Raw genomic sequence first — 25291 nt, 5'->3', positions numbered from 1 at the left:
TCAGAATTTACCAAACGCGTAGTTGGAAGGGAAGAATAGAGAAATTAATAGACTTAGCTAAGGAGAATTCAAGCATTGAACTAACTGAAGGTTATACCTAGCAGCCATGTACGATATTTTTAACACTTGCCCGACCTTTTGAATAACTACTCATATTAATAGAATCAAGCATGTGACCTTTTTTTTTTTTTTTCAATTATTTGGATTATCAATATTAAAGGTTAAACGCGCTTTTTTTTATGAAGTCAACTTCTTCCAGTGCCTGCAGTAAAAACTTCGGTAAAACTTGTGAACAATAAATGTATTAAAAAAGAATCATATATAAAATCTGATCTCTACTGGATTTCGAGTTTCTACGCATAAAGAAGCAATTCAGCCAGCCAGCAAGAAGACAGATTTTTCGGTGCACAAAACTGAAAGTTTACGTTTGGTTTCACTCGGCAAAAAGACACTGAATGTCCACTTAATTCACTATTCTGCTAAGTTTGATAAGAACAACATAATTCAATCGTTTTTAAAGCAAAAACTCCACAATTTACCAACATATAAGAAACTGAGCTCACTGAGCCAAGAGTAAATACAGACAATAGCTACTTTCTCAATATTTAAAATTTACTTTTGGTTTTGGTATTTTTGCGATTAAAGATTTTTCTTACCAGATTTTTAAACAAATAGTTGAAATTATTTAAAATACTAATTTAAGTTCTAAGCAATTTTTCATTCATGGTCTTAAATTTGTGTTCCTTGGAGATGGTTATATGGAAAGTTTTCTTATTATAAATTATTATGAACTATTACTTTGCAGCTTTAACGCAAGTCATAAGCTTTTTAATTTAGTTACTTTATTTTGAATATATATATACACATATTTATATATTTTTGGTGCGGCCGATTGCAACCAAAATAGGAGGTGCATATTTGCATGTTATAGTAGTCCTATAGATAAAATTTCAGCTTTTTGAGGCTACCCGTTTTTGAGTTATGCGAGATACATTCGTACATATGTAAGCTAAGATGCCACAAAAATCCATTTTAAATCAGTTTTATAATTTTTTTTGGGGGGGACGAGGCCTTTACTCTATCCTTACGTATAGATGTTACGCAAAAACATCGTTCAATTGCCTTTGATAGCGGTCAAAATGGGTATTATTGTTGAAATATGGTACCCGGATTTTTTCATGACAACAATATTTCCTTTACTTCACACAAGAAAGTAAAAACAGTCATTTTTAATTTCTTAATAAGCTTAGGATGCGATTTCCTAATGATCAGTGTAACACTCTTATTGCGGTATCTGATAAGTGATTGGCAGACTTTGATAAATGTTCGCTCTCAGTTTAGATCTAAAATACTTAAAATAAACTTCCCTTTCCTGGAGTAAAAATTAAATTGTCTTCTCTTTCTTAATAAAAAATTGTTAATAACTTTTTGTCACGAAGGAAATCTAATACTGTATGCTTTAGTATAAACAAACAGCACTTACATTTTTTAGTATCATACATCACAAGTTTTGACAGTTTAATTAACAGTTGTCTTAAAAGATACAAAAAAGTCCTTATTACATGACGCCAAGAAAAATTGCTTTGATTGACAAAATATTTGATAAATCTTACTATGCATTGCATATTTTGAAAGAAGAGAAAACTTTCCTTAAGATTAAACTTCATTATAAAAAACAGTACAAGCGAATATGTTAGTAGCTTCTTATTTATTGCGCTAACAGTTAGCTCTACATTTGATTTTTTAATGCCTTATTTCGTCGCGTACTTCTTCAATGCAGAGGGTATAGGCAAATTGTATATCAAGTGTCATAAGTTTGTAGAGACATTAGGTAATTTCGGAAGCAGAAGACATGAAAAATGAGCAATGCCCTCACAGGGACTGGAACCACGGACCTTTCGATTACGCGCTGAGTGTGCTGACCATTACAACAAGAAGGCATGATAAGAAGGCGAGAGAAATACCTTATATACTCCCCCTTTTAAAGGGCGACTGGGGATTAGAAGACCCACTCGCTAAATCCTGGTGGAGGTGAATCATCATCCACCACATTCTTTAGTTCGGGCGCCACTGTAGATACATTAGGATTTTTGATGCTGAAACGTGAAAAGTGAGCAATGTCCTCGCCGGGACCATTTTGAATCATAATTTATGCATTAACAATCACGCCAATCAATGACATCAATTGGAAATTATTATGCCTGCTTTAAAAATGCTATGAATTCCATTTCTGAATTATGTACTGTTATTTTCAAGGTATATTAAGCATCTAGAATTCTACAAATGAAAGGTATTCTCAATCGATATACATAAAAATAAATCCATAAATATTTGTTACTAGCGAAAGTACCCGATGTCAGTTAAGTTAGATTGAGAGTAATGCCTCTAAAAACAGAGAAAATGATACTTTTGTAATCCTTCTCTAATAACGATGCAAAAATTACGATTCATAGACATTTTTCAGACTGATGCGGTATGGAACCCAAATAAAAAATTTCCATAGAAAAATAAACTAATTCTCACTCATTATATCAGCAACGATAGCACGCAGTTTTGAATGATTTTCGTCATTCTAATCAAATGATTATAAAAGCTTACGTTTTATCTAATATTTCACGTGTATGTAATTTTAGTCGATTAAATGTGGCAAAACATTTATCATAATTGATCGGAAATAAATAATGTGAACAAACACACAAACAGGTAGTCTTCTTTATACAGTGTCTCACAAAAGTGATGGGACACTTGTGCTTTACAAAAGAAAACTGTAGTAAAATTAATTAAAAGAACATGTAAAATTTTTTGTGGGTGTGTTTCATACTTAAATTTAGTAACAATTATTACATAACATACATTTTCTCAAAATATTAAAATATTAATTTAATAAAAATACAATTGTTTAGAACGGAGCAAAAAATGGCTCACATAAGTGATGGGACACTTACTTTACAATCAAATATTTATCCAAAAATTTTACTTTTTAAAAGGTTTTAATATTTAATTGGATTTCCTTTTACTTTTAAAACATGATTTTATCTTCTTGGGACAGATTCGACTAATTTTTTTGTGATTTCTGGAGTGATTTTACCCCATTCTTCTTGAAGCACCGATTTTAATTGTTGTTTTGAAGAAATGGTGTGTTTGCGAATTCTTGATTTCAATTCTTGCCAAATATTCTCTATGGGATTTAAGTCTGGAGATTGTGGTGGTGTTTTTATTATTTCAGGACAGTTATACAGCAGCCAGAGTCTAAAGTTCAAAGCAGTGTGCTTGGGGTCATTGTCTTGGTAGAATTTAAAATCGTCATGAAGGTTCAATTTTCGTGTTGAAGATTTCAAATTTTGATTTAAAATGTCAGTATACTTGTACTGATCCATTATACTGTCAGCAAAAACAAGAGTACCAACTCCAGCGGACGACATACACCTCCATACCATAATTCCTCTTCCACCATGTTTTACTGTTGGCACCAAGTTCTGTTTGCGAAATTCTTCCCTGGGTTTTCTTCACACCAAGATTCTACCGTCAGAACCAAATATATATATTAAATTTACTCTCATCAGCAAACATAACTTCATTCCAGTAATCAGAATTCTTATTTATGTTGGATTTTGCGAAAGCCAGTCTGAGTTTTCTATTTTTTTCACTTAAGAAGAATTTTTCCTGGCTGCTCTACCGTGATATCCAGCAGATCGAATTACTCTTCTAATAGTCTCAGGATTAACAATTACTCCATATAATGCTTGCAAATCAGCAGCAAATTTAGGAGCACTCATTCTTGGATTTGTTTTAATATTTCGAACAATAATTCGCTTTATTCCATTGGATAGCTTTGATAGTCAGCCAGGTCTTCTTTTATCCTGAATCATGATTCTTTTTATAGCGTTTAATGATATTGCAAACTGTTGAAGAACTCATGTTAACTGTTTCAGCAGTTTCTCTAATAGATTTTTCACGTTCAATATGCAAATTAATAACTAATTTTCGTACATCAGGCAAAGTTTCTTTTCGTTTAGCATTTATGGCTGCACAGAGCTAAAAAACACAAAAATTCCAAAACAAACTGGAGAGAAAGACTGCAGACGATTTTATAAATTATTGCTAATTGCGTTTGAGTAAAAATAAAAACCCCAAAAAATATTTTTATTGTAGTACGTAGTAGTATCTAATGGTGTCCCATCACTTATATGTGAGCCATTTTTTGCTCCGTTCTAAACAATTGTATTTTTATCAAATTAATATTTTAATATTTTGAGAAAATGTATGTTATGTAATAATTTTTACTAAATTTAAGTATGAAACACACCCACAAAAAATTTTACAAGTTTTTTTAATTTAATTTATTACAGTTTCCTTTTGTAAAGCACAAGTGTCCCATCACTTTTGTGAGACACTGTATGTATAGATTTTGTAAAATTTACAAGCTTTAAATTAACAAACTGTACGATTTGAAGGCGAGTAGTAACAACACTTTTCGAAATAAAGCATTTTTATCTTCAACGTGCGAGACTGTTTCCACTCCGAAAAAATGATTGCGGAAATTAGCGTTTTCAGAGTTTTCAATTAATATTTCGGCCGATTAAAGTCGTACGAAGATGGGAAGAGTCAAAATGGTTTCCCACGAATTTTTGGAATCGGGAGTGATGTTCTTAATGTTTGGCAATGCTATTTTTATTTCGTCGTAAAACTTTGAAATTTTTTATTTACAAACTCTAGGATTTGAAAGCGAGCAGTGGCAACAACTTTCGAAATAAAACAGGTTTTCCACTCCAGCTTGCGAGATTGTTGCCACTCGGAAAAATGAGGGCGAAAATTATTGTTTTTCCGATTTTTAATTAATATCTCTGATTTTAGCTACTTTTTGGGGAAAAAAGGTGGACGTCGACCTTTTCCAGGACCCAGAAAAGAATGGTAGAAAATTTGGTGATGACAGCTGTAGTAGGGACTGCGTTATTAACGGAAAACCAAACACACAGTCTTTCTTCTTTATATATATATATACGAGATATTCTTTATAGATTATAATCTTATTAAATTTAGGTTTAAAACACGTACTCAGTCTGCAGACTAAATTTTCTTTTCTTCCGCTAGAGGTAATTATCTCTACAAATTACCTTTTCAAAGACGAAATTCCTTCAAACTTATGAAGAGACGTCTTGTCAGTCCTGATTAACCTCAGTAATGGCAGGGCAATGCATTCTAAAAACTAAGTTATGAATATGTAAATGCTATCTCTGAATATGAGGAACCTTAACGCTCGAAGAAAGCCAAACTCAATGTTTACCTTTAGAGTGCTATGTGAAGTAATGGTGTGCTTTATATGCGAGCTTCCTTGATCAAGCCGTTGTTGTTTTTGTTGGGCCCCTTTTGAATGTTGAAGCGAGGCAACCCGCATTCTTCAAAGTTTCTTGATCCGTGTTCTCTTTGCACGTGGATTTATTATATCCAGCTTGGACACTAGTTTTTGTCTTTCTCACACTACGAGTAGCCTACGTAATTTTTTTTAAATATTGTTATTGTTCTAAAAACTTAGATTGGTTACGTTATGCAACCATAAATATTAATGATCTTGGCAACTGTGCAAATACGCGGAATATAATACCTTTAATTTGCTTTTAATATACAGCATTATGCATAGCTAATAATGAGAATTTAAAAACTAAATCTTTAATTAATTTATGCTTCGAATTTATTCAACATGTTATTCCTCAACAAAACGGGTGACTTAAAAGCTATCAGCTCGATTTTTATTAACTCGAAACTTTATTTTATTTTTAATAATATATAAGTAATATATATTAAAATAAAATCAATTTATTATATAACGCCTAATTTTATGAATTTATGATTCATAAACCGTTGATTTTATGAATAGTTGTAGAATTAATTTAATTAATTCGGGAAATATCTAATGCCATATATTAGGTTGCTTTCGTGCTTTTAATATCATTTCTAAAACATAGACATCATCAAATTTTCTAATATAACTTTTATCAATAATAAAAATGCAAAATTACATGTGTAAATTATTTAGTAAAGCTAGTTATAACGTAGCTGAATTCAAAGGAGAAGAGAAACATATCAATGTAGAGCCTAATATTAGGCAAAAATGGCAATCTAGCATATAGAGGGAGCTGTGCCTGATCGCCCTCGAAATCTATGGCGTTTTGATTAAAATCTATGCCAAATTTAAAGCTGCTGATTTAAGTGTTGAATTCATTGAAACACAATTTTACAATAGTGTTTTCAAATAAAAATAGTATAATCCTGAAACCGTGTTGAAGTAAACGACAAGCATCCTTTAAATACCATGTTTAAACTGAATTCAAATGTTTCTAGAATTAGACGTACACCGCGGGGAGGAGGAAAAAAAAAAAAAAAGTGGGACAGATCTATATCTTCCGTTCTACTGGGCCAATTAACGAAATTCAATTGCGTTTTTTATGTCTCGAAAGCGCTATCTAGGATATATATTAGATTTATATATAGCATTAATCTAACCTAGGTATTTTGACACAAAATCGTAATTTTTCTGAAATGATAAGCCATTTTTTTTTTCACATTTCGATTCCACGACTCAAATTATCCCTAAATATTAAAATTTGTAAAATTTGGGGCGAAATTTACGGAGCAATTCAAAAATTTATCTTGGCGCATTTTTTTTAGTTTGCGCCAAGAATACTTTACTGGGCGAACTTATTAATTTATAGCTACATTTTTAAAAAGCTTTTTTCAAATAATTTTAAAAAAGTGCATGAACCACATTTGGCGTAACTGTCGCTCCCCCCAAAAAAAGATGACAAATTTCAAAACACGCTAATATGTAAATTCATGTATATCTTAGAAAATTTTGCACAAAAACTAATTTTTTGCAGGTATGCCTAGAAATACATCTACTTTAAAATGATGTTAAAAATGTTTAGGTTATAATACAAAACGCGTTTCGAAAAATTTATAATAAAATTTAAATATAAAACATAAAAAATGTTCGAATTATATTTGGATTAATCCTGAATTTCGAATTCTGGAAGAAGGAATCCAATAAGTTTAATAAAAAAGATATATTAATAAATATAAAATTTAATTAACACGGAGAAACTAAAATTTCAAGAACTAATTTTTTTAAAAAACTACCCGTGCGACTTACAAAACTTGACAGTTTGGCATAATTTGAGTCTTAGAATTGAAATATGGAAAAAATTGGTATGTTATTTCTGAAAAAGTCCGATTTTGTGTCAAAATACCTATATTATAAAAAGGCTATATATCAATCTAATACATATCCCAAGTCGCGCTGTAGAGATACGAAAAACGCGACTTGAATTTCGACAATCGGCCCAGTAGAACGGGAGATACAGAACTGTCCTTGTTTAATCCAAAGGGTTGTGTCCCCGACGGATGATTATTTTCGTTTTAACGATTTTGCATCGAATCACTCTGAATGTCCGTTTCACTTTTCAAACTGTTGCCACCCAATATTATCGCCCTGTATTATATTTGAAGAAATTAAATAATGAAGGATCTGCATAAATGTATGTATGTTTCTCGCATTGTGATAATACAACGGTGCCTAGAGCGATCGAATTTTGAATGACGTAATCCTACTGCAAATATGGGCATGTGCAAGACCAAAATTGAAATTTTGAATTTGTTTTCTTATCGATTTCATATTTTGTAAAACTTTAGCGAATTTTTGATTAGCAAATTCAAGGCTTTCAAAGTGATCCATGGCAGAGATAATGTTTTTTCTGTATCCATGTACAGAAAAAATATTTTAAATCTCCAGTGCGCGAGACTGCGTATCGGAAATTCTAAAGATAGGTTCATTTTTAAAATTATTTTGTCACATTGCCGTTGAACAGAATTTTATGGTTTAAGTGCGAAGAACATGATATTTAATAAATAAAGGCAACACACAAAACATTAAAAAAAGGCCTTTTCGTACGTCCCCTTTTAAAATCTGAAACCTTTCAGATTTGTTATTTTTTATTTTTTAAATTTATTGTTCTAATCAATAAATATGTTGTATACGGCAGCTTTAAAAATTTCAAATGAATGACGAAAACGTTAATGATCAGTTATTATCAAAATTATTCGTAATATATTTCCTCTTTCAATACAGAAACAAGCTTCTTCGATATGTTTTATATTTGTCGCCAAATACATATTTTGGCAAAGGTTGTTACCCTCTTACTTCCATCTAAAGATTAAAAGAAAAAAGCGTAACATCTACTTAAGGATAACGGTTTTTAGAAAAAATATTCACAAGCATTGATTTGCTAATGTATGATACGAAAAGAAAACAAAAGTATTGCTTATTTTTTCGGCTACCAACGCATACTAAATAAATATTTAAGTAAAATATTATTTCTCAAACAGTTTTGTAAGGCAATAAATTTCACTCTTTTATGCCATCTTTCCAAAAACGCAGCATTTATTCGAAATAACTGTTCAGTTGGTTTTCCTGATATGTCTCCTCTCTGATGCATGAAACATGTTTTAATATATACTTATGGTACAACTCTTCTTTTTCGTGTTTTCCTTTGATTCTCATGTAGCAAATTCGAAGACTAGCCAAAATATTTGAACGTGATAAATTTAAACATTATATTCCTGTAAGTGAATAACTTCAATATTATATAAGATATTGCATTGCCATGAATATGATTTAATAAAATTAATATCAGTCTAGCATTGAAATTTGTCTAATTTAAAATTAGGTTCTAAGTTTTAAGAAATTATTTCTTGCCAGTTGTAAATTAAAATAATTAATCAATTAAAATAATAAATAAATAAAATAAAAATAAAATCTGAAATGTTTCAAACTTTAAATTACGTCCAAAGGAGCGTTGTTTAACGTTTTGTGTATTACCTTTATTTATTAAATATCATGTTCTACGTACTCAAACCATAAAATTCAGTTCAACTGCAATATCATAAAACAATTTTTAAATGAGCATATCATTAGAATTTCCGATAAACAGTCTCGCGCGCTGGAGATAAAAATGTTTTTTCTAAATAATAATAAAAAAATGTTTACAGCGTTGCCATGGCTCACTTTGAAATCCTTGAGTTTGTTAATCAAAAATTTGTTAAAATTTTACAAAATAGGAAATCGATAATAAAACAAATTTCAAATTTCAAATTTTGGCTTCCAGATACCCATATTCGCATTAGGATTACGTCAATCAAATTTTGATTTCTCTAGATACCGTCATTTTATCACAATGCGAAAAACATATATACATTCATGCAGATTTTTCACTGTTTAATTTCTTTAAATATAATACAGGGCGATAATATTCGGTGGCAACAGTTTGAAAAGTGATGCGCCGTTTATAGATATCAACGCAAAATGCCAAAACGAAATTAATAGTCCTTCAGGGCAAATTGCCTCTTTGGACTGAAATTGTTATGCAGCTAATACATCCTTCCGATGAAAGTTTTATTTATGCGCGTTTATATTAATTTTCATATATGCGAGGATGCAGATTTATTCTTATGTCTTCGCAATAACGAATGTAAACTGCAACAAAAATTAATAGTTATATAGAATCCAATTCTATGGCATTTAACAATATTTAAAATTAGTTGCTCATCTGCAATATAAAACATATTTAAAATTATTAATTATATTACTAATAATGGTAAAACTCTGTAATATTTTCTTATTTATGACAAAATCACATATAATTAATTATTTCGTTATGAACTGCGTCAGCTAGATCTTTAAAGGAGCACATAAATAATGTATCACTAATAATAAAATAAATAATGTATCTAATACAATAATTATAAATAATGCATCTAATATGTGTATCACTTTTGCAATAGCATGGCATCATATATAAACTGAATGATAAAAAAATCACAACTAAAGGCATGAAATTTTATATTGACTGAAGTATTCTAATACTAATTATGTTGTACATTAAAAAGAGATATATGATTTTCCTTCTTTTTGTTTTCACTTGGAATCTAAATGCACATAGTTTGGTATCAATAATGACTTGATCACCAACATTCGCAAAGAAAAATTCTATAATCTGCAATTGTTCGAGTATGAGTTCCGGCAAAATTTTTAGTAGCACTGCTCACGGACAGTTAAAATACCAGTAATGCATAATGTAGAAGGAGGTATAAATATCCGCATTTTGGCAAAATCACCAATGTCAGCAAGTTCGAATTTATGAAAAGTTTCACCTTTTTGATAAAGGTATTCCATCCTGTAGCACTTTACTACCACTGTGTAGTGGCAGAGACACATCTCGAATTTCACAAAGATCTTTTTGTCGACATTGTTTCTGGAAAGGCAAAAGACAAGACGCTCCGTTGTCTGGTTGTCTCCGGCAGGATACAGAGCCAGCCTCCAACTAGTTCCATCCTCCGACTTAAATACAGGACTTTTAACATAATCACCACTTTGCCAGGAATCATCTTGGAAACGGATGCCGACTTCCCAATTGATAAAGGCGCTATTTTCCATGTTTTAAACACCGAAGTTATGGCTAATCAGCTTTTCAGAAGTAGCCCCATTTTTTTCTCAAAATTTCCAGTTTAAAAACCGTTATTATCATTTTGTCTTATGTTAGGAAATTGTTATCTGCACGATTGTATTTTATCGTTACGCGATAAAGCTGAAATACCATGAATGGGATTTAAGTTCTTTATCAGTGTTGACTTTATCAGTGTTGTTATCAGTGTTGACTTATTGTGTTTGATGACTTTTTTATCTCCGTTTCGTTTCGCTATTTTCTACTTCCTCCTACATTCATAAAAGCGAATCCAGACGGAAAAGGAATTAGCGCTATTCCAGACGGAAAGGTGTAAGGTTTATCTTAATTTCCTAACAGTTAATTTTTTAGTTACTTTCCTGTCTTGCCTTAAGTTCAGCTTTCAACGTGTTTTCTTACATTCTGAAAACACGTTCAACAGAACGTGTTTTCAGAATGGCGTTTGAATGCAAATGAGGAGAAGAAGTATTTAACTGTGAAATTCAATAGACTTCATTAGAGAGCCTGAAATTCTGATCAGTGCGCATAGGCCTTTTGGCGATACTCTTTCACAACCTATTATTACGCTCGGCCGTACTTTAGGCCTTTCATAGCTTCGCCGTTAGTTAGCGTTAAGGGGCCAGCTCTGTTAGATTTTTGATAGCTTCGGCTATATATTTTTACTTAAGTTTAATTAAGTTTTACTTCTTACTATTCCTGAGTTCAAGCCCAAGTGGAGGCTTCATTGTAACTTGGAGTCGTCAGTTAAATTTATTTTGAATAATTAAGGGTAATTAACCCTTCGTACGTTGACATTTCTATCTCTCTGAACTAAGCGATTATTCTCTTATCAGTTGTCAACGTTCCAGACACATTGAAGTACATTTAAAGTTTGGAATCTTACATTGCAATTAAATTTCGATGATTTTCTGCGTTATAAAACATACATCTTGCATTCAGAAGTTTAATTTTGCTGTAATGTTCCAACCTATAATTTGCAATTAAATGTGTGGAACCTTGAGAACTGGTAAACGAATAATCGCTTTAGTTCAGTAGACAGAGAACAAAGAACAGAGAACAAACTCGAGAACAGAAGGGTTATTTACTCTTTATTATTCAAAATAAATTTAACAAATGGTCCTCTCTCAGGACGTATAGAAATGCCTCTACTTGGGCTTGAACTTAAGAATGCTAAGGACTAAACTGAATAGTTAAACTAAATTAACTTTAAAAAAATTAATTGGTAAGTTTTTAAATTAATTGGTAAGTTAACTAAATCTTAACTAAAAAGATATATCAGAAGCTATCACAATTCTACAGGAGTTGGCCCCTTAACGCTAACTAAACGGCGAAGCTATCAAGGGCCTGAAATACGGCCGAGCGTAGAAAAAGCTTAGAGAGAGTGTAGCCTAAAATGCGAACGCGCGCTGGTCAGTATCCTTGGCTCTCTAACGAAGTCAGTAGAACTTCAACTTTAAATACTTGCTACTCCTTCATTTGCATTTAACCGCGATTCTGAAAACACGTTTGGGCAGGAAATTTGCAAGCGGAAATTAGAAGCGACAGGAAAGTGGCTTTAACTAAACATTAACTGTTAAAAAATTAGGATAAACGTTACATTGCAATCAGTAAAATACAGTTCTTTGCCCCGTCACTGCTTGAGACTCAGAGAGCTCGGTTTCAATCAAAATTTGTTGTGTGATTTATTGTTGCGTACATTTTAAAATGCCGGCCAGAAGGTGTAGAGGTTAGGAGAGCCCGACTGCGATGCTGAAGGGCTCGAATCTCGGAGAAGGCATGGATGTACTAAAACTGTCTGTCTCTTCGAAGGAGGTAACGGTGATGCCTATTAAGTGTCTCCATAATAAAATGACACCACTTCTGGCTTTAAGAGTGGCCAATAAAGTGAGACATGGCATTGCCAGTTGAATGGGCTTTTGCTGCAATTTCCTACTTCTTTTTTCAGGGTGATAATGTTATAAGGTATTTTTCCCGCCTTCTTGACATGCCTTCGCGGTGTGGTGGTCCGCACGCTGGGCGCGTATTCCAAGGGTCCGCGGCTCAATTCACGACGAAATCGTTGCTCATTTTTCACTTCTCCTGTTTTCAAAATACCTAATGTCTCTACAATGTAATGTGAAAAATTGGCGTTTCACCCTGTTTTGCACAAATATCGCAGATATCTGTGAACTGGAGTTATTACTTTCTTCCTCTTCTCCTGGAGGTATTTTCCCCCAGATGTTGTTGTAGTTCTGTCCTGTCGAGTTCATCCAGAACCTGAGAACTCTTGAGAAGGAGTAGTATTTAAGTACGTAATACAACTCAGAGAGACGTGCCTTTTGGCTACGTCTCTCTGAGTTGTATTACGTGCTCGATAGTATTACGTACCTTTGATAGCTTCGCTAGCTGATTTAATATTAGAGGAAAGCTAGTTAGAAAATGTGTTAGCTTAGTCCACATCTCTTTAGTTAGTCATTAGTTAAGGTCTTATTTCTTATATTTTTGAGTTTAAGACCAAGTGGGGCCTTTCCTGTACGCCCTGAGAAAGAGGCCAACTGTGAAATCTTTATTTTGAGCAATTAAAGGGTAAATAACCCTTCATGAGTTCACGTTTCTGTTCTTGGACTTCAGCGATTATTCTCTTAGTAGTTCATTAGGTACCTCGACATTACATAAGTGAGTGAGTGAGTTACATGAGAGTGAGGAACTCGACAACCTTTTGAATGTAATTCGTAGGCATTGATCGAAAGTGCAATGAAATTTTTAGATACCTATTCATTGCACTTATTTCGCATAGATTGGGTCATTAAACTTTGCCACGGAATTCGAAAACAGATTAATTATTGAGATCCAAGATTTATTAATTAAGGAACTAGATTTTTGTCTTTGCGTAAGATGTGGACATATAAATAGGGCCTGAGTAAAGTTAAAAAAGTATACTATTAAAGCGTGTAGTGGGCAAGATTAGTTTAAGATAGGCTATTTGTATATGGCGAGGGCATCTATCTAAAGGGAAAGATGCTTTCGTGGATTAAATTGTAAGTGAAGATGATTCATATTAACGTTACTGATAAGAAAACCGTGGAAACACTCATGTGGTATTGGTTTAAGAATTTTACACTGTTAAGTGGCAATAACCATTCTGTAAACTTTCTTCCAAATAGCGAATTTATACTACTTAGATTCACATTTATAAACGGCATGATCTGGTGTGATAACAAGTAACTTTCTAGAGTTCCTCATTTTGTAAATGCTGCATTACAGTTGAACGTGAAGAATCTTAAGGGCTGATAAGCGAATAATCGCTTGAGTTCGTGTGACAAGAAACAGCAAGATGTAAGGGTAAATAACCCTTTATTATTCAAATAAGATTTAACAGAACTCCTTCTTGGAGTGTACAATAAAAGCCGACGCTTGGGCTTGAACTTAAGAGGCTAAGAAATAAACTAAAACTAATCTAAAATAAAGAGATATAGCCGAAGTTACCAAAGTTTTAATATTGGCCCCTTAAACACGAGATGACTGTGAAGCTATCAAGGATTTGAGTATGGCCGAGAGTAATAACAGCTTTGAGAGAGACTAGCCAAAAAGGCGAACGCGCGCTAATCAGAAACTAGTATAATTCTCTCTAACTCAGCAAGTAGAACTTCGCGGTTAAATACTCTTCATTGTGTATTCAGACGTGATTCTAAAACTACGTTCTGGCCGGAAGCAGTAAGTCGAAGTTACGAATTTGACGGGAAAGAAGTTTAACTCAAAATTTAACTGTTAGTAAAATTAAGAACTTGTAAAGAACAACTCCTTACAACTTGTAAAGAATTGAAGTAATGCTTATACAATCAAGAGAATGTTTAATTTTTATTTTATTTATTCATTTTTAAGGTAACGAAATTTCATAATTATGTCTTTTTTCTCGCTCACTTACCACCCAATATCCCACCCTTCTTGCCCCTAGAACAAAAAGGATCCCGAGATCATTTAAGTGCCTAGCAATGAGAAGTACAGCTCATGTTTGCGAAAGAAGAATGTTATTTTCTCACTCTTAAAAGCATGCCTTCCTGGTGTAAAGGTTAGCTCATTCGGCGAGTATTCGAAAGATTCAGGTTCGAGTCCCGGCGAGGGAACTGCTAATTTTTCATGTCTCATTTAAATAGCCTAATGTCTGTACACTGCCGCCTGAACTAAAAAAGGGTGGTAGGTGAAGATTCTTCACCACCAGGATTTGGCGATTAGGGCCCCTAATCCCCAGTCCCCCCTTTAAAAGAGGGGAGTGTATAAGGTATTTTCTCCCTCTTTCAAGAATGTCTTCGTGGTGTAACGGTTAGCATACTCGGCGCGTATTCGAGAGGTCCAGTTTCGATTCCCGGGGAGGACATTGTTCATTTTTCATGTCTGCTGCTTCATAATAACCTAATGACTCTACAAGATAATCATTGTGCATTTTCTTGGAAATCTTGTTTCTATTTTATTTCTTCCTTTTAGAAAAGAGTTTTCAAATCGTGCCCTATTGTGATATTATATCTTTTCTTCTAAATCTTGAAATGAGTCATTTTATCTGACCTTCTTGCATCTGTGAAGAGGTTTTTTACAAAAATAAAAATTTTTTTATGATAAATATATAGCAAACTAAAAAATTACAACAAAGAGCACAGCAATCCGAATTCTTCTGAAGAATTCTTTCCTTATGAAAAATATTTATGTAAGGTCTTTTTTAGACCGAAAATGAGTTTTATTGTCATTTAAATTCCGCAGCTTTTTATTTCTTTGCTGCAAATATTCATAACTCAATATTTTTTCTCCTGATATAGCTTAATTCCATTTATTGCATACCTACACATTTGAAATATTAATTAAAAGGGGGCAAATATTAATTCATTTCAGCCCATTTTCAGGTACACTGCTTCATATAAATTCTCTTCGGAAACTTGTAAGCAATTTTCTTCTTCCTTATGGCAAACATTCAAGATATGAGTGAAAAGCATATCCAGTTAGTTCGATTCCGAGGGTCTTGCAGTTTTTTCCTTTTCTCTGCTTTAAAAAAAATCGAATTACTCAACAAGTGGCGCCCGAACTAAAATATTGCGGACAATAATTCGTCGCTATCTGGATTTAGCGGCTGAGTCTTCTCTCTGGTCGCCCTTTGAGTCGAGGAGAATGTATAAGTATTTTCTCCTTCCTCACTGAGTGAATTCTTCTTACAATGGAAATTAGATAAAAGATAATTCATCATTATTTATATCTGGCGACTGAGGTTTGGTCGTCCCTAATCGGTCTTTCATTGGGGAAGAATGCAAAGTATTTTCTCATCCCTTACTATTTACCTTCGAGGTGTAATTCGGGAAGGCGTGATTTAGAGTCCCGGTGAGGATATCGCATGTTTTCATGTTTTTCGCTTTGAGAAGCCTAGTGAATCTGCAAATTATTGCAAAATATGAAAATTCAAACCTAAAATACAAGACCTTTTTGGTATTGGTACATAATATTTTTCGGATTGAAATTATTTTGATATAATTTTAAAAATATGCCTAGTGAGTTAATTTTATTTTACAGATACGTATGGTATGTCGCGGTCAGATTACTACAGTTATTATAAATAACAGCTTACTAATCTAAGCGGCATAAGATCATTAATTTTTCTTTCTGTTTATAACTGTACTTTGTAACAAAGTTCAACCACTCAAACATGGACATAATTTGGGTCATTTTTGATGGTATTAAGATCCATTAGAGAAAATTATTCGCAACTTCTGCATTTATTTCAACACAGCAGAACTCTAACTTTTGTAGAACTTTAACGAATTTTTGAGTAACAACTCTGAGAAACTTACCAAGCCTTACGGACTGGAGGAAACGGCGTTCGCCAAAGTTCTCATCTCATTTCTTCTCGCTTAAAAGCAAGATTGCTAAAGTGCTAAATAGTGATCCAACGCAAAATCGCAAAACGAAAACATAGTCCTTCAGGGACAAAGCCCCTTTGGACTAAAAAGCGAACAACAAACACAAACAATGGTAACAAAAAAATTAGTAAAATTGACCAAATAGTGATGGCAATAAAAAACAAAGATCATCCACTGATTCCCACCGCCCGGCGCTCAACATTAATAATTTTCATAACGGATTTACATAATTGTGCAAAATCATTATACATAAAAAGGCATTTTCAAAATCAATTTTTTTTATTGTACCTTAAGCTATTAAAGTAGACACATTCCTCGAGGAAGCGCTTAGCATCACCAAGCAAACCGCATAGTTTACATTTATCGTTGTCCTGTAGTATCCCGGGAAACAAACAACATTCTATAATAGTGTTTCTTAACCTGTGGTTCATGGACCCCTTAGGGTTCCATGGGTCATATTTTGGGGGTCCGCCGACTGCTCCTAATTTTAAAATGTTTACATCAATATTTTAAAAAAACTTTTTTTTGTCATGGGCAACCTCTGTAAGCCTTCTGTCTGCCGTTTCTCAATAATAGAAACCTCCACAATACGAGGAAAAAAAGATTCGCAAACCCTATAAAATTTGAAATTTTTAGAAACACAAAGTAGCCCTTCGAATTTTACTTCACTTGGAAATAAAGTGACGTTAAAATCAGTTCCGCAAAGTTCTTGCAAATTTTTAAAACAAAATATTTGTTTTACTTTTTCATAAGTTGTAATTAAAGTATTTTTTTTTCAAGTGTTTTTATTTTTTTTTTATTTTTTTTATTTTTTTTTTTTTTTTTTTTGTTTTAATGTTTGTTCTTAATTTATTTATTTGATATTTTTTGTAGCTCAAAATGTCCAAAAAAAGGAAGCATGATGAAAATTATGTAAAATATGGATTCTGCTGCATGAAGGAATCGGACTGTGTTGAAAAGCCACAGTGCTTTCTGTGTGGAAAAGTTTTGGCAGATGCCAGTATGAAACCTGCAAAATTGATAGAGCATCTCAAATCGCTTCATCCTGAAAATGCATCTAAAGATCTAGAATTTTTTACAAAGAAGAAAGCCCAGTTTTCGAAATCTGGAACATTAACCAAACTTGGATTTGGTATTTCACAAAAACCTTTGATTGAGGTATCTTTCAGAGTTGCATATCGTATTGCCAAAAGTAAGAAACCGCATACTATTGGAGAGACATTAATTAAGCCATGTGCGCTGGAAATGGTTGAATTAGTTTGTGGACTGGAACAGAGAAAAAACCTTGAGGCTATTCCATTGTCCAAGGATGTGATACATTCAAGAATAGTTGAAATGTCTTGCAATATCTTGAAACAGATCATCGATAAATTGAAAGCATCGCCATTTCCCTTTAGTATGCAACTGGATGAAACTACAGACATCTCGAATTGTAGTCAACTTCTTGTTTTTGTTTGTTACGTGTCTGCTGATACTATCAAAGAAGAATTCTTATTTTGTGAGCCTCTTTTGCAAACTGCAAAGGCAGTTGATGTTTTAGCGATTTTAAATGTTTTCTTTATCAAACACGACTTCGACTGGAAACAGAAACTTCATTCACTTTGTACGGATGGAGCACCTGCGATGCTTGGCAATAAATCTAGCACTGGCTACAAAAACTCTTCCAACCAGCTTAAAAGAAGTATTGTCAATAGTTATTAAAACTGTGAATTTTATTAGAAGTAGACCTCTTAATCATCGTCTTTTTAAAACACTGTGTTAAGAAGTGAACGCATAACATGAGGTACTTCTGTACCACACGGAAGTGCGCTGGCTGTCACGAGGGCAGGTTTTGAAACGAATTTTCATGTTGAAGACAGAAGTATCACTTTTTTTAAAAGAAAAATGTAACTCACTCTTCGAAATTTTCAAGAAAAAAGATTTTATATGTAAATTGGCTTACCTGGCAGACATTTTTAACAACATGAACGATATATGTCTTTCAATTCAAGGGCCTGATACAACAATTATGGATGCCACTGAAACTACAGGCATTTTTATTGAAAATGTCCCTTTGGAAAATTAGAATTCAAAATGGGATATATGCGGACATCCAAATTTTGGACGAAGTGCCTTTTGAAAAAGGATCTCGGAAAGATAGTTTGTTATTGAATAACTTGAAAAATGAAATCTGTGAACACCTGGAAGTACACTCATATCCATAAATTAAGGATAATGCAAAATCAGGCAAAGGAAGAGTTAGAAGCAAAACAAATTTGACTTATTTGTAAAGCTTATTTATTAAACAAAAGGTAAAGAGCAAAAAAAAGATGCTATATGTTTGATATTATTAAAAAAAATTAGCAATTTTTTCTTCCTGGAGCAAAATTAAAAAAAAAAAAAAAAAAAAAAAACTATTTACAAAAAAACCAATATTACTGGGGGATATTACACCACTCAAAAAGCAATGCTCTTCGAAGTTCCGGTAGACATGTAGGAGGAGGTTGACGGGCTGCAACTCGTCGGCCAAGCATGTCCCACACGTACTCTACTGGATTCAAGTCCGGTGAGAATGCTGGCCAGTTCATACGGGTGATATCCTCCGATTGAAGGCATTCGCTTACGATGTTTGCACGGTGAGGACGTGTGTTGTCATCTATAAACACAAATTGTGCTCCCATGGCGCCCCGAAACAAACGTACATGCTGTTCCAGAATGACGTCCCGATAGAATTTGGCTTGTCATGGTTCTAATTTGAACATGCAGGTCAGTTCTGGAACCCAGAATAATTCCACCCCAAACGAGCACTCCTGCACCACCGTAACGGTGTCGTTCAATGATGTTTTCTTGGTAGTAACGGGTACCTGGAGCTCTCCATATGAAAGTCCGGCGAGAATCAGACTGCAAGCTAAACCTGGACTCGTCGGAAAACATCACACAAGCCCACTGTTGGGGTGTCCACAATCCATGCTCTCTACTCCAGGCTAACCGCAGGCGACAGTGAGTTGCAGTACGTGGAACGCATCTGACAGGTCTACGAGCATATAGAGCAATCTACCCTAAGCGGCTGTACACGGTCTGCCTTGAAATTGTCGTACCAGTGGCTGAAGAGATCTGACGAGACAGGTCTGAGGCTGTGCTGCGCCTGTTTCTTTTGGCAGTAACTGCCAAATATCGGTCCTCATTCGGCGTTGTAACTCTGGGGCGACCTGTGCTGTAACGTCTACTCACATCACCATCATCTTGGAATCGTTGCCAAAGCCCGGAGATGACACTCTGGGCAATTCCAAGTTCGTCTGATTCTTCCAGTTTGGTACGCCCACATTACAGACGGCCGATAATTCTACCACGTGAAAAATCATCCAAATTCGTCCTTTGTGTCATAACTATTCGGTTATTGCACTGAAATGCTTATAAAGCGCCTGAAAACAATTTTACTTCTTTTCCTGTATTCCTTATATATCACTCTCTTACACTCTCGTCATTGTGACGTACCATCGGTGTCATCTGGTTACTTCCTGAAATTTGCATATGATTCTTGAAGATGTGTCTAGTGATTTTACAGGTGATATATTTATTTTAGAGTTCGATTTCCGCGTGACTCCGAATTATCTTTAATTTATGGACATGAGTGTACTTCAAGTTTCATTTGAAAAATATTTCAATTCGGATGGAATAAATATAAAGATGAGTTGTGGATTCGTAATCCTTTTCTTTGTGATATTGACTGTATCGATGACATGAACCTTTCCAAAGATGAGCTAATTGATTTGAAAACAAAGTCCTTGTTAAAAATGGATTTCGATTCAAAACCTCTCGGAGAGTTTTGGTCTTCTGTAAAAGAAGCCTACCCATTGCTTGCAAAACGAGCTATGGCAGCCATTATTCCGTTTGCTACAGTATATCTTTGCGAAGCGGGGATTTTTCCCACTTGTCACAATAAATACAAAACATCGAAATAGACTGAATGTCGAACATGATATGCGCGTTGCTTTGTCGAAAACCATCCCTCAATTCAATCTGTTAATCAAGGAAAAGCAGCAATAGCCTTCACATTAAAATTTTTAATTTCTTCAAATTTTTAATACTATTGAAATAAAAATATTAAAATAATTAAATAATAAAACAGAATATATTTTGCAATAAATGATGTTTAGGCATTTTTTTTTCACAGAGGGGGCCCGTCACATATTTAAAATTTTTAAAGTGGTTCATTGTGCCAAAAAGGTTAAGAAACACTGTTCTATAAGGTATTTTCTCTTTCCTTCCAGCATGCCTTCGTGGCATAACGGTAGCACACTCGGCGCATAATCGAGAGGTCCAGGTTAGAGTCCGGGCAAGGGCATAGCCTATTCTTGCCGTCTTTTGCTTAAATATCCTAATGATTATACAGATCTTTTAGTTGAAAAGTGTTACGGACACGAAAATGATAGGGAAAAAGTGACGATCGAGACTAAAACCACATGTGGTGCTAAAATTTCAAATAGAAAGAGCATGCCTCATTTAAATATAACATTTCCTAAAAATATTTTTGCAAACAAATAATATTGTTTCGGATTTTTCGTACTCATTTAGCTATTTTTGGTAGAATTTGTAATTGTTTATATTAAAAATTATTGTTATATTATTAGTACAAAGGGGCTTCGTTGCTGAGAAAGTATTGTTTTCGTTTTGCGATTTTGCATTGGTTCACTAAAAATGTCCTTTTGCAACCCAATGTTAGAGTCCTGCATTATATCTGAAGAATTAAATAATGAAAAAATCTGCATAAATGTATGTATCTTTCTCGCATTCGGATAAAACAACGGTACATAGAGCCATAGAATTTTTAATGACGCAATCCTCCTACGAATACGGGCATGTGGGAGACCAAATTTGAAATTTGGAATTTGTTTTATTATCTATTTCATATTTTGTAAAACTTTAACAAATTTTTAAGTTACAAACTCAACGATTTCAAAGCGAACCATGACAACACTCTACGGGGGAAAAAAAAAAAAAATATCTTCAGCGCGCGGAACTGTGCATCGGAAATTCTAAAGATATGCTTATTTTAAAATTGTTTTGCGATACTGCTGCTGGACTGAATTTTATGATTTAAGTGCAAAGAACATGATATTTAATATATAAAGGTAACACATAAAACGTTATAAATACGCTACTTTTTACGTAATTTAAAATCTGAAACATTTCAGATTTTTTATTTGTATTGCTGTTTATATTATATTTTTATTAACAATTTGTAAAATTGTTTTAGATTCCCGTGCAGTGTAGCAAGCAAGAGACTTATTTGAAGAGAAAGATACGGCGGAAAAAGGAAACTACAGGAGCACGCGCATTTAATAAATAAATATCTCGTAATTATACTCTTTTTCTATGCAGAAAAATTGAGAAAATACCAGAATGTTCTCGTGCAGGATTATAAAGCTTATAAAAGCCCAAGAAAAATATCTCAATTCACTTGTTTATTTAGTTCTTGTTGTTGATTGTAGCGAATTCGTGGCGAGATCGGATTAGCTTTCTCTGTTTTGAATTGAGTTCTATTTATATTTTAGTAGTTTAACATATACCTGCTGTGAGATATTGCGATATTGTACGAATATCTCTGAGGAAATTTCAGCATTTTATTTTATTTGTTGCGATAAGAATAAATTTCATCCACTTTTCCTCGGACTTGTGCATTCAATCCATTACGAACTCGTACGCATGCTACAATGTACAAGCTCATATAATTTAAGAGCGACAATAAATGCAAGGGTGAGAATATAACAGATCTGAAGCAATTCCTCACTTGATTCGGAAAGTCAGCTTCTTCTATTCGCGTTTCTTCACGAGTGGCTGCTAATTGGTTCGTTAGCACACACACAGGGAGAGTATCTCCCGGAAGGAGACGTAACCCTAAATTGTTGCAAATGACTCTCCCATTCACAAACATCTTTGTCTTCGTTAAGTGTCCTAATTGCTCCCGAGCATCATTCGTGGCGGTTAACAAAAGCTTAACGGAGAAACGAAGCTAATTCTATTAAAATGAGGAGCTGCGCATTACCACATTAAACAAACTATCATGTGCTTAATTTGAACACTAAGAGGTTTTTAAGGATTTCTTTGCAAATGTTTTCGGATGATAAACTTCGCTTAAAAGTATTCCCTACCTTTCACATAAACTGTCTTAAAGAAGGATAGTATTTCAGCTCTTATTTCTTTGACGTCTAGTGTTTTTTTGTTTTTTTATCCCAAAGGGCGATAGCCCAGTAGGGGTATTAATTTCGTTTTGGCATTTTGCGTCGATTGATTACAAGCGTTGATTCATGTTTTAAACTGTTGCCAGAGAATATTACAGCTCTGTCTTATATTTAAACAAATTAAATAATGAAGAATCTACATACATGTATGTATGATTCTCGCATTGTGATAAAACGACGGTACCTAGAGCCATCCAATTTTGAATAACGTAATCCTCCTCCGAATATCTGGATCCCCTAATTTGGAATTTATTTTATTGTCTTATAAGGTATTTCTCCCGCTTTCTTAGCGCGCCTTTCTGGTGTAGTGGTTCTGCACGCTAGGCTGGTATTCCAGAGGTCCGTGGTTCGATTCCCGGAGAAGGCGGTTGCTAATTTTTCATCTCTTCTGCACCAAAATAAACTGATGTATCTACAGTGGCGTCCGAACTAAACGGGTGTAGGATGAGGACTCTCCACACCCAGGATTTGGCGGTTGGGTTCCCCCAAAACCCCAGTCGCCTTTTAAAAAGGGGAGTATATAAGGCATTTCTTCCGCTTTCCTAGTGTGCCTTCGTGGTGTAGTGGTGCTGCACACTGGGCCGGTATTCCAGAGGTCCGTGGTTCGATTCCCGGCGAACCCGATTGCTAATTTTTCATCTCTCCGGCTTCCAAATAATTCTAATGACTATACAATCTTTTTCTTAATTTGTAACGAATTTTTAATTAACAAACTCTTCGACTTCAAAGCAAGCGATAACAACATTGTATGGAAAAAGAAGACATTTTTATTTCCAAAGCGCGAGAATATGTATCGGAAATTATAAATATATGCTCTTGTAAAATCTGAATTACATTACGCCCAAAGGGACATTTTTTAACGTTTTGTGTGTTACCTTTATTTATTAAATATTTTGTTCGTTGAGTATATTAATCAAAAATTCTTTAATGTCTGATAAAATATGAAATAGACAATAAAACAAATTCCACATTCCAAATTTGGGTTTCCAGACGCACATATTCGGGAGGAGACATACTTTATTCATAATTCGATCGCTCTAGGTACCGTTGTTTTATGACAGTGCGAGAAACATACGTTTATTCATGCAGATTCTTCATTATTTAATTTCTTTAAATATAACACAGGACTGTAATATTTTGTGGCAACAGTTTGAAAAAGGAATCAACACAGAAAGTCAATTGACGCAAAATGCCAAAAGTAAATTACTCTTCTTGGCAAATTGTCCCTTTGGGCTAAAGATGTGAATATATTATCGATTAAGATTAATATATTATTGATTAAGAGTTTTTGTGAAATTATCTGCTTTTAGAGTGAAACATGCATACATATCAATGAGAAGTAACTTATCAACAAGTGGTGTAAAGATTTCTTTGTCTGCTTTTTCTGAAACAAAAGTATCCGAAGAAGGTAGAATAGTTTCCCGATAGGTCAGAGCTGATGAGAAAAGCTTTGTTTTGGGGAATTTAATCTTTCTCCTGTCATTTGCTCAAAGAAAAAAGTTTCTTTGATTGTCGTCCAACGCAGAAATTTCAGTTGAGCGTTCCATGGATTTAGTATTATACAGACAGTAAGATTTTTATTGTTGTAGGGGAAAGAAAAACAAAACAGGAAAAATTTCACTCTCGGGAATAAGCTTAGTTATCTCAATGAAAAACTGAGAGGATACTTCAATGTGACATTTCCTATTTCTCTTACCGCAATATTAATTTTTTTTTATCTTAACGACGCCTTCAAGTTCCTTTCTTGAAAGTTTAGTTTTCATGTAAATCTTCACTATATTGAGACTCAAAATACATTAACATATGAATTAAGCTTTAATTCCAATATATTAAAATCTGAAAGGTTTCAAATTTTATAACTACGCTCAAAGGGGCTTTTTTTTTAACTTTTTGTGTGTTACCTGCATTCATTAAATATCATGTTCTTCACACTTAAGCCATAAAATTCAATTCAACAACGATAACGCAAAATAATTTTAAAAGTCTCTATAATTTCCGATACACAGTCTCTCGAGCTGGAGATAAAAATCTTTTTCTTTTACCGACAGTGTTGTTAATGCTCGCTTTGAAATCGTTGAGTTTCTTAATCAAAAACTCAGAAAATCTTTACAAAATATGAAATATTTATTAAAACAAATTCCAAATTCGGGCTTCCAGATGCCCATATTCGGGTGGAGACGTACGTTATTCAAAACTGGATGACTCTAGGTACCGTTGTTTTATCACAATGCGAGAAAATGACATACATTTATACAGATTCTTCATTATTTAATTTATTTAGGGGTGTCAGGAACCCCTATAACAAGAATGTTAAATTGGCCATTTTCGATGTACCTTTTCTGAAAATCTGCTGTAGATACACGCTGAAAATTTTTTGTGTAATTAAAATATACCTATCTGATTATACTGAAATAAGTTTTTGAAACATTATAAATGTTAAAGTAATTTACAGAATATTTTGTTAGGCATAGTAAAATCAGCCCTTTTCTCATATGAAAACTTTTTAAAATTTTTTTTCATTAGTTTATCACCAAAAACTCATTTCAGCAAATATTAGGAAACTTAATAAATAAGCCATAAAAATATCTGTGGGCAGTAGCTCCTGAGAAAAAGGTACATCGAGTATAAAAAAGTCACATTTGAGGAGAAAAACAAGTTTTTATGTAAAAATCCTCATTTA

General features: G+C 33.5%; 1 protein-coding gene across 1 annotated transcript; it reads left to right on the top strand.

The window, feature by feature from the left end:
• Positions 1-17269: 17269 nt before the first annotated feature.
• LOC146995233 (protein FAM200C-like) lies at positions 17270-21643 on the top strand. Its single transcript, XM_085825174.1, has 2 exons — positions 17270-18071; positions 21627-21643. The coding sequence occupies exons 1-2, from the start codon at positions 17270-17272 to the stop codon at positions 21641-21643; spliced, it is 819 nt and encodes a 272-aa protein (XP_085681300.1).
• The last annotated feature ends 3648 nt before the right edge of the window (positions 21644-25291 follow it).

The sequence above is a fragment of the Stegodyphus dumicola genome, chromosome 10 (assembly GCF_044657685.1).
Source record: "Stegodyphus dumicola isolate Sdum_Otavi_A_Nest chromosome 10, ASM4465768v1".
In the NCBI taxonomy this organism is placed as follows: Eukaryota; Metazoa; Arthropoda; class Arachnida; order Araneae; family Eresidae; genus Stegodyphus; species Stegodyphus dumicola.
Note: the sequence above shows the minus strand (reverse complement) of the source record. Positions and strands in the feature narration are given on the sequence as shown.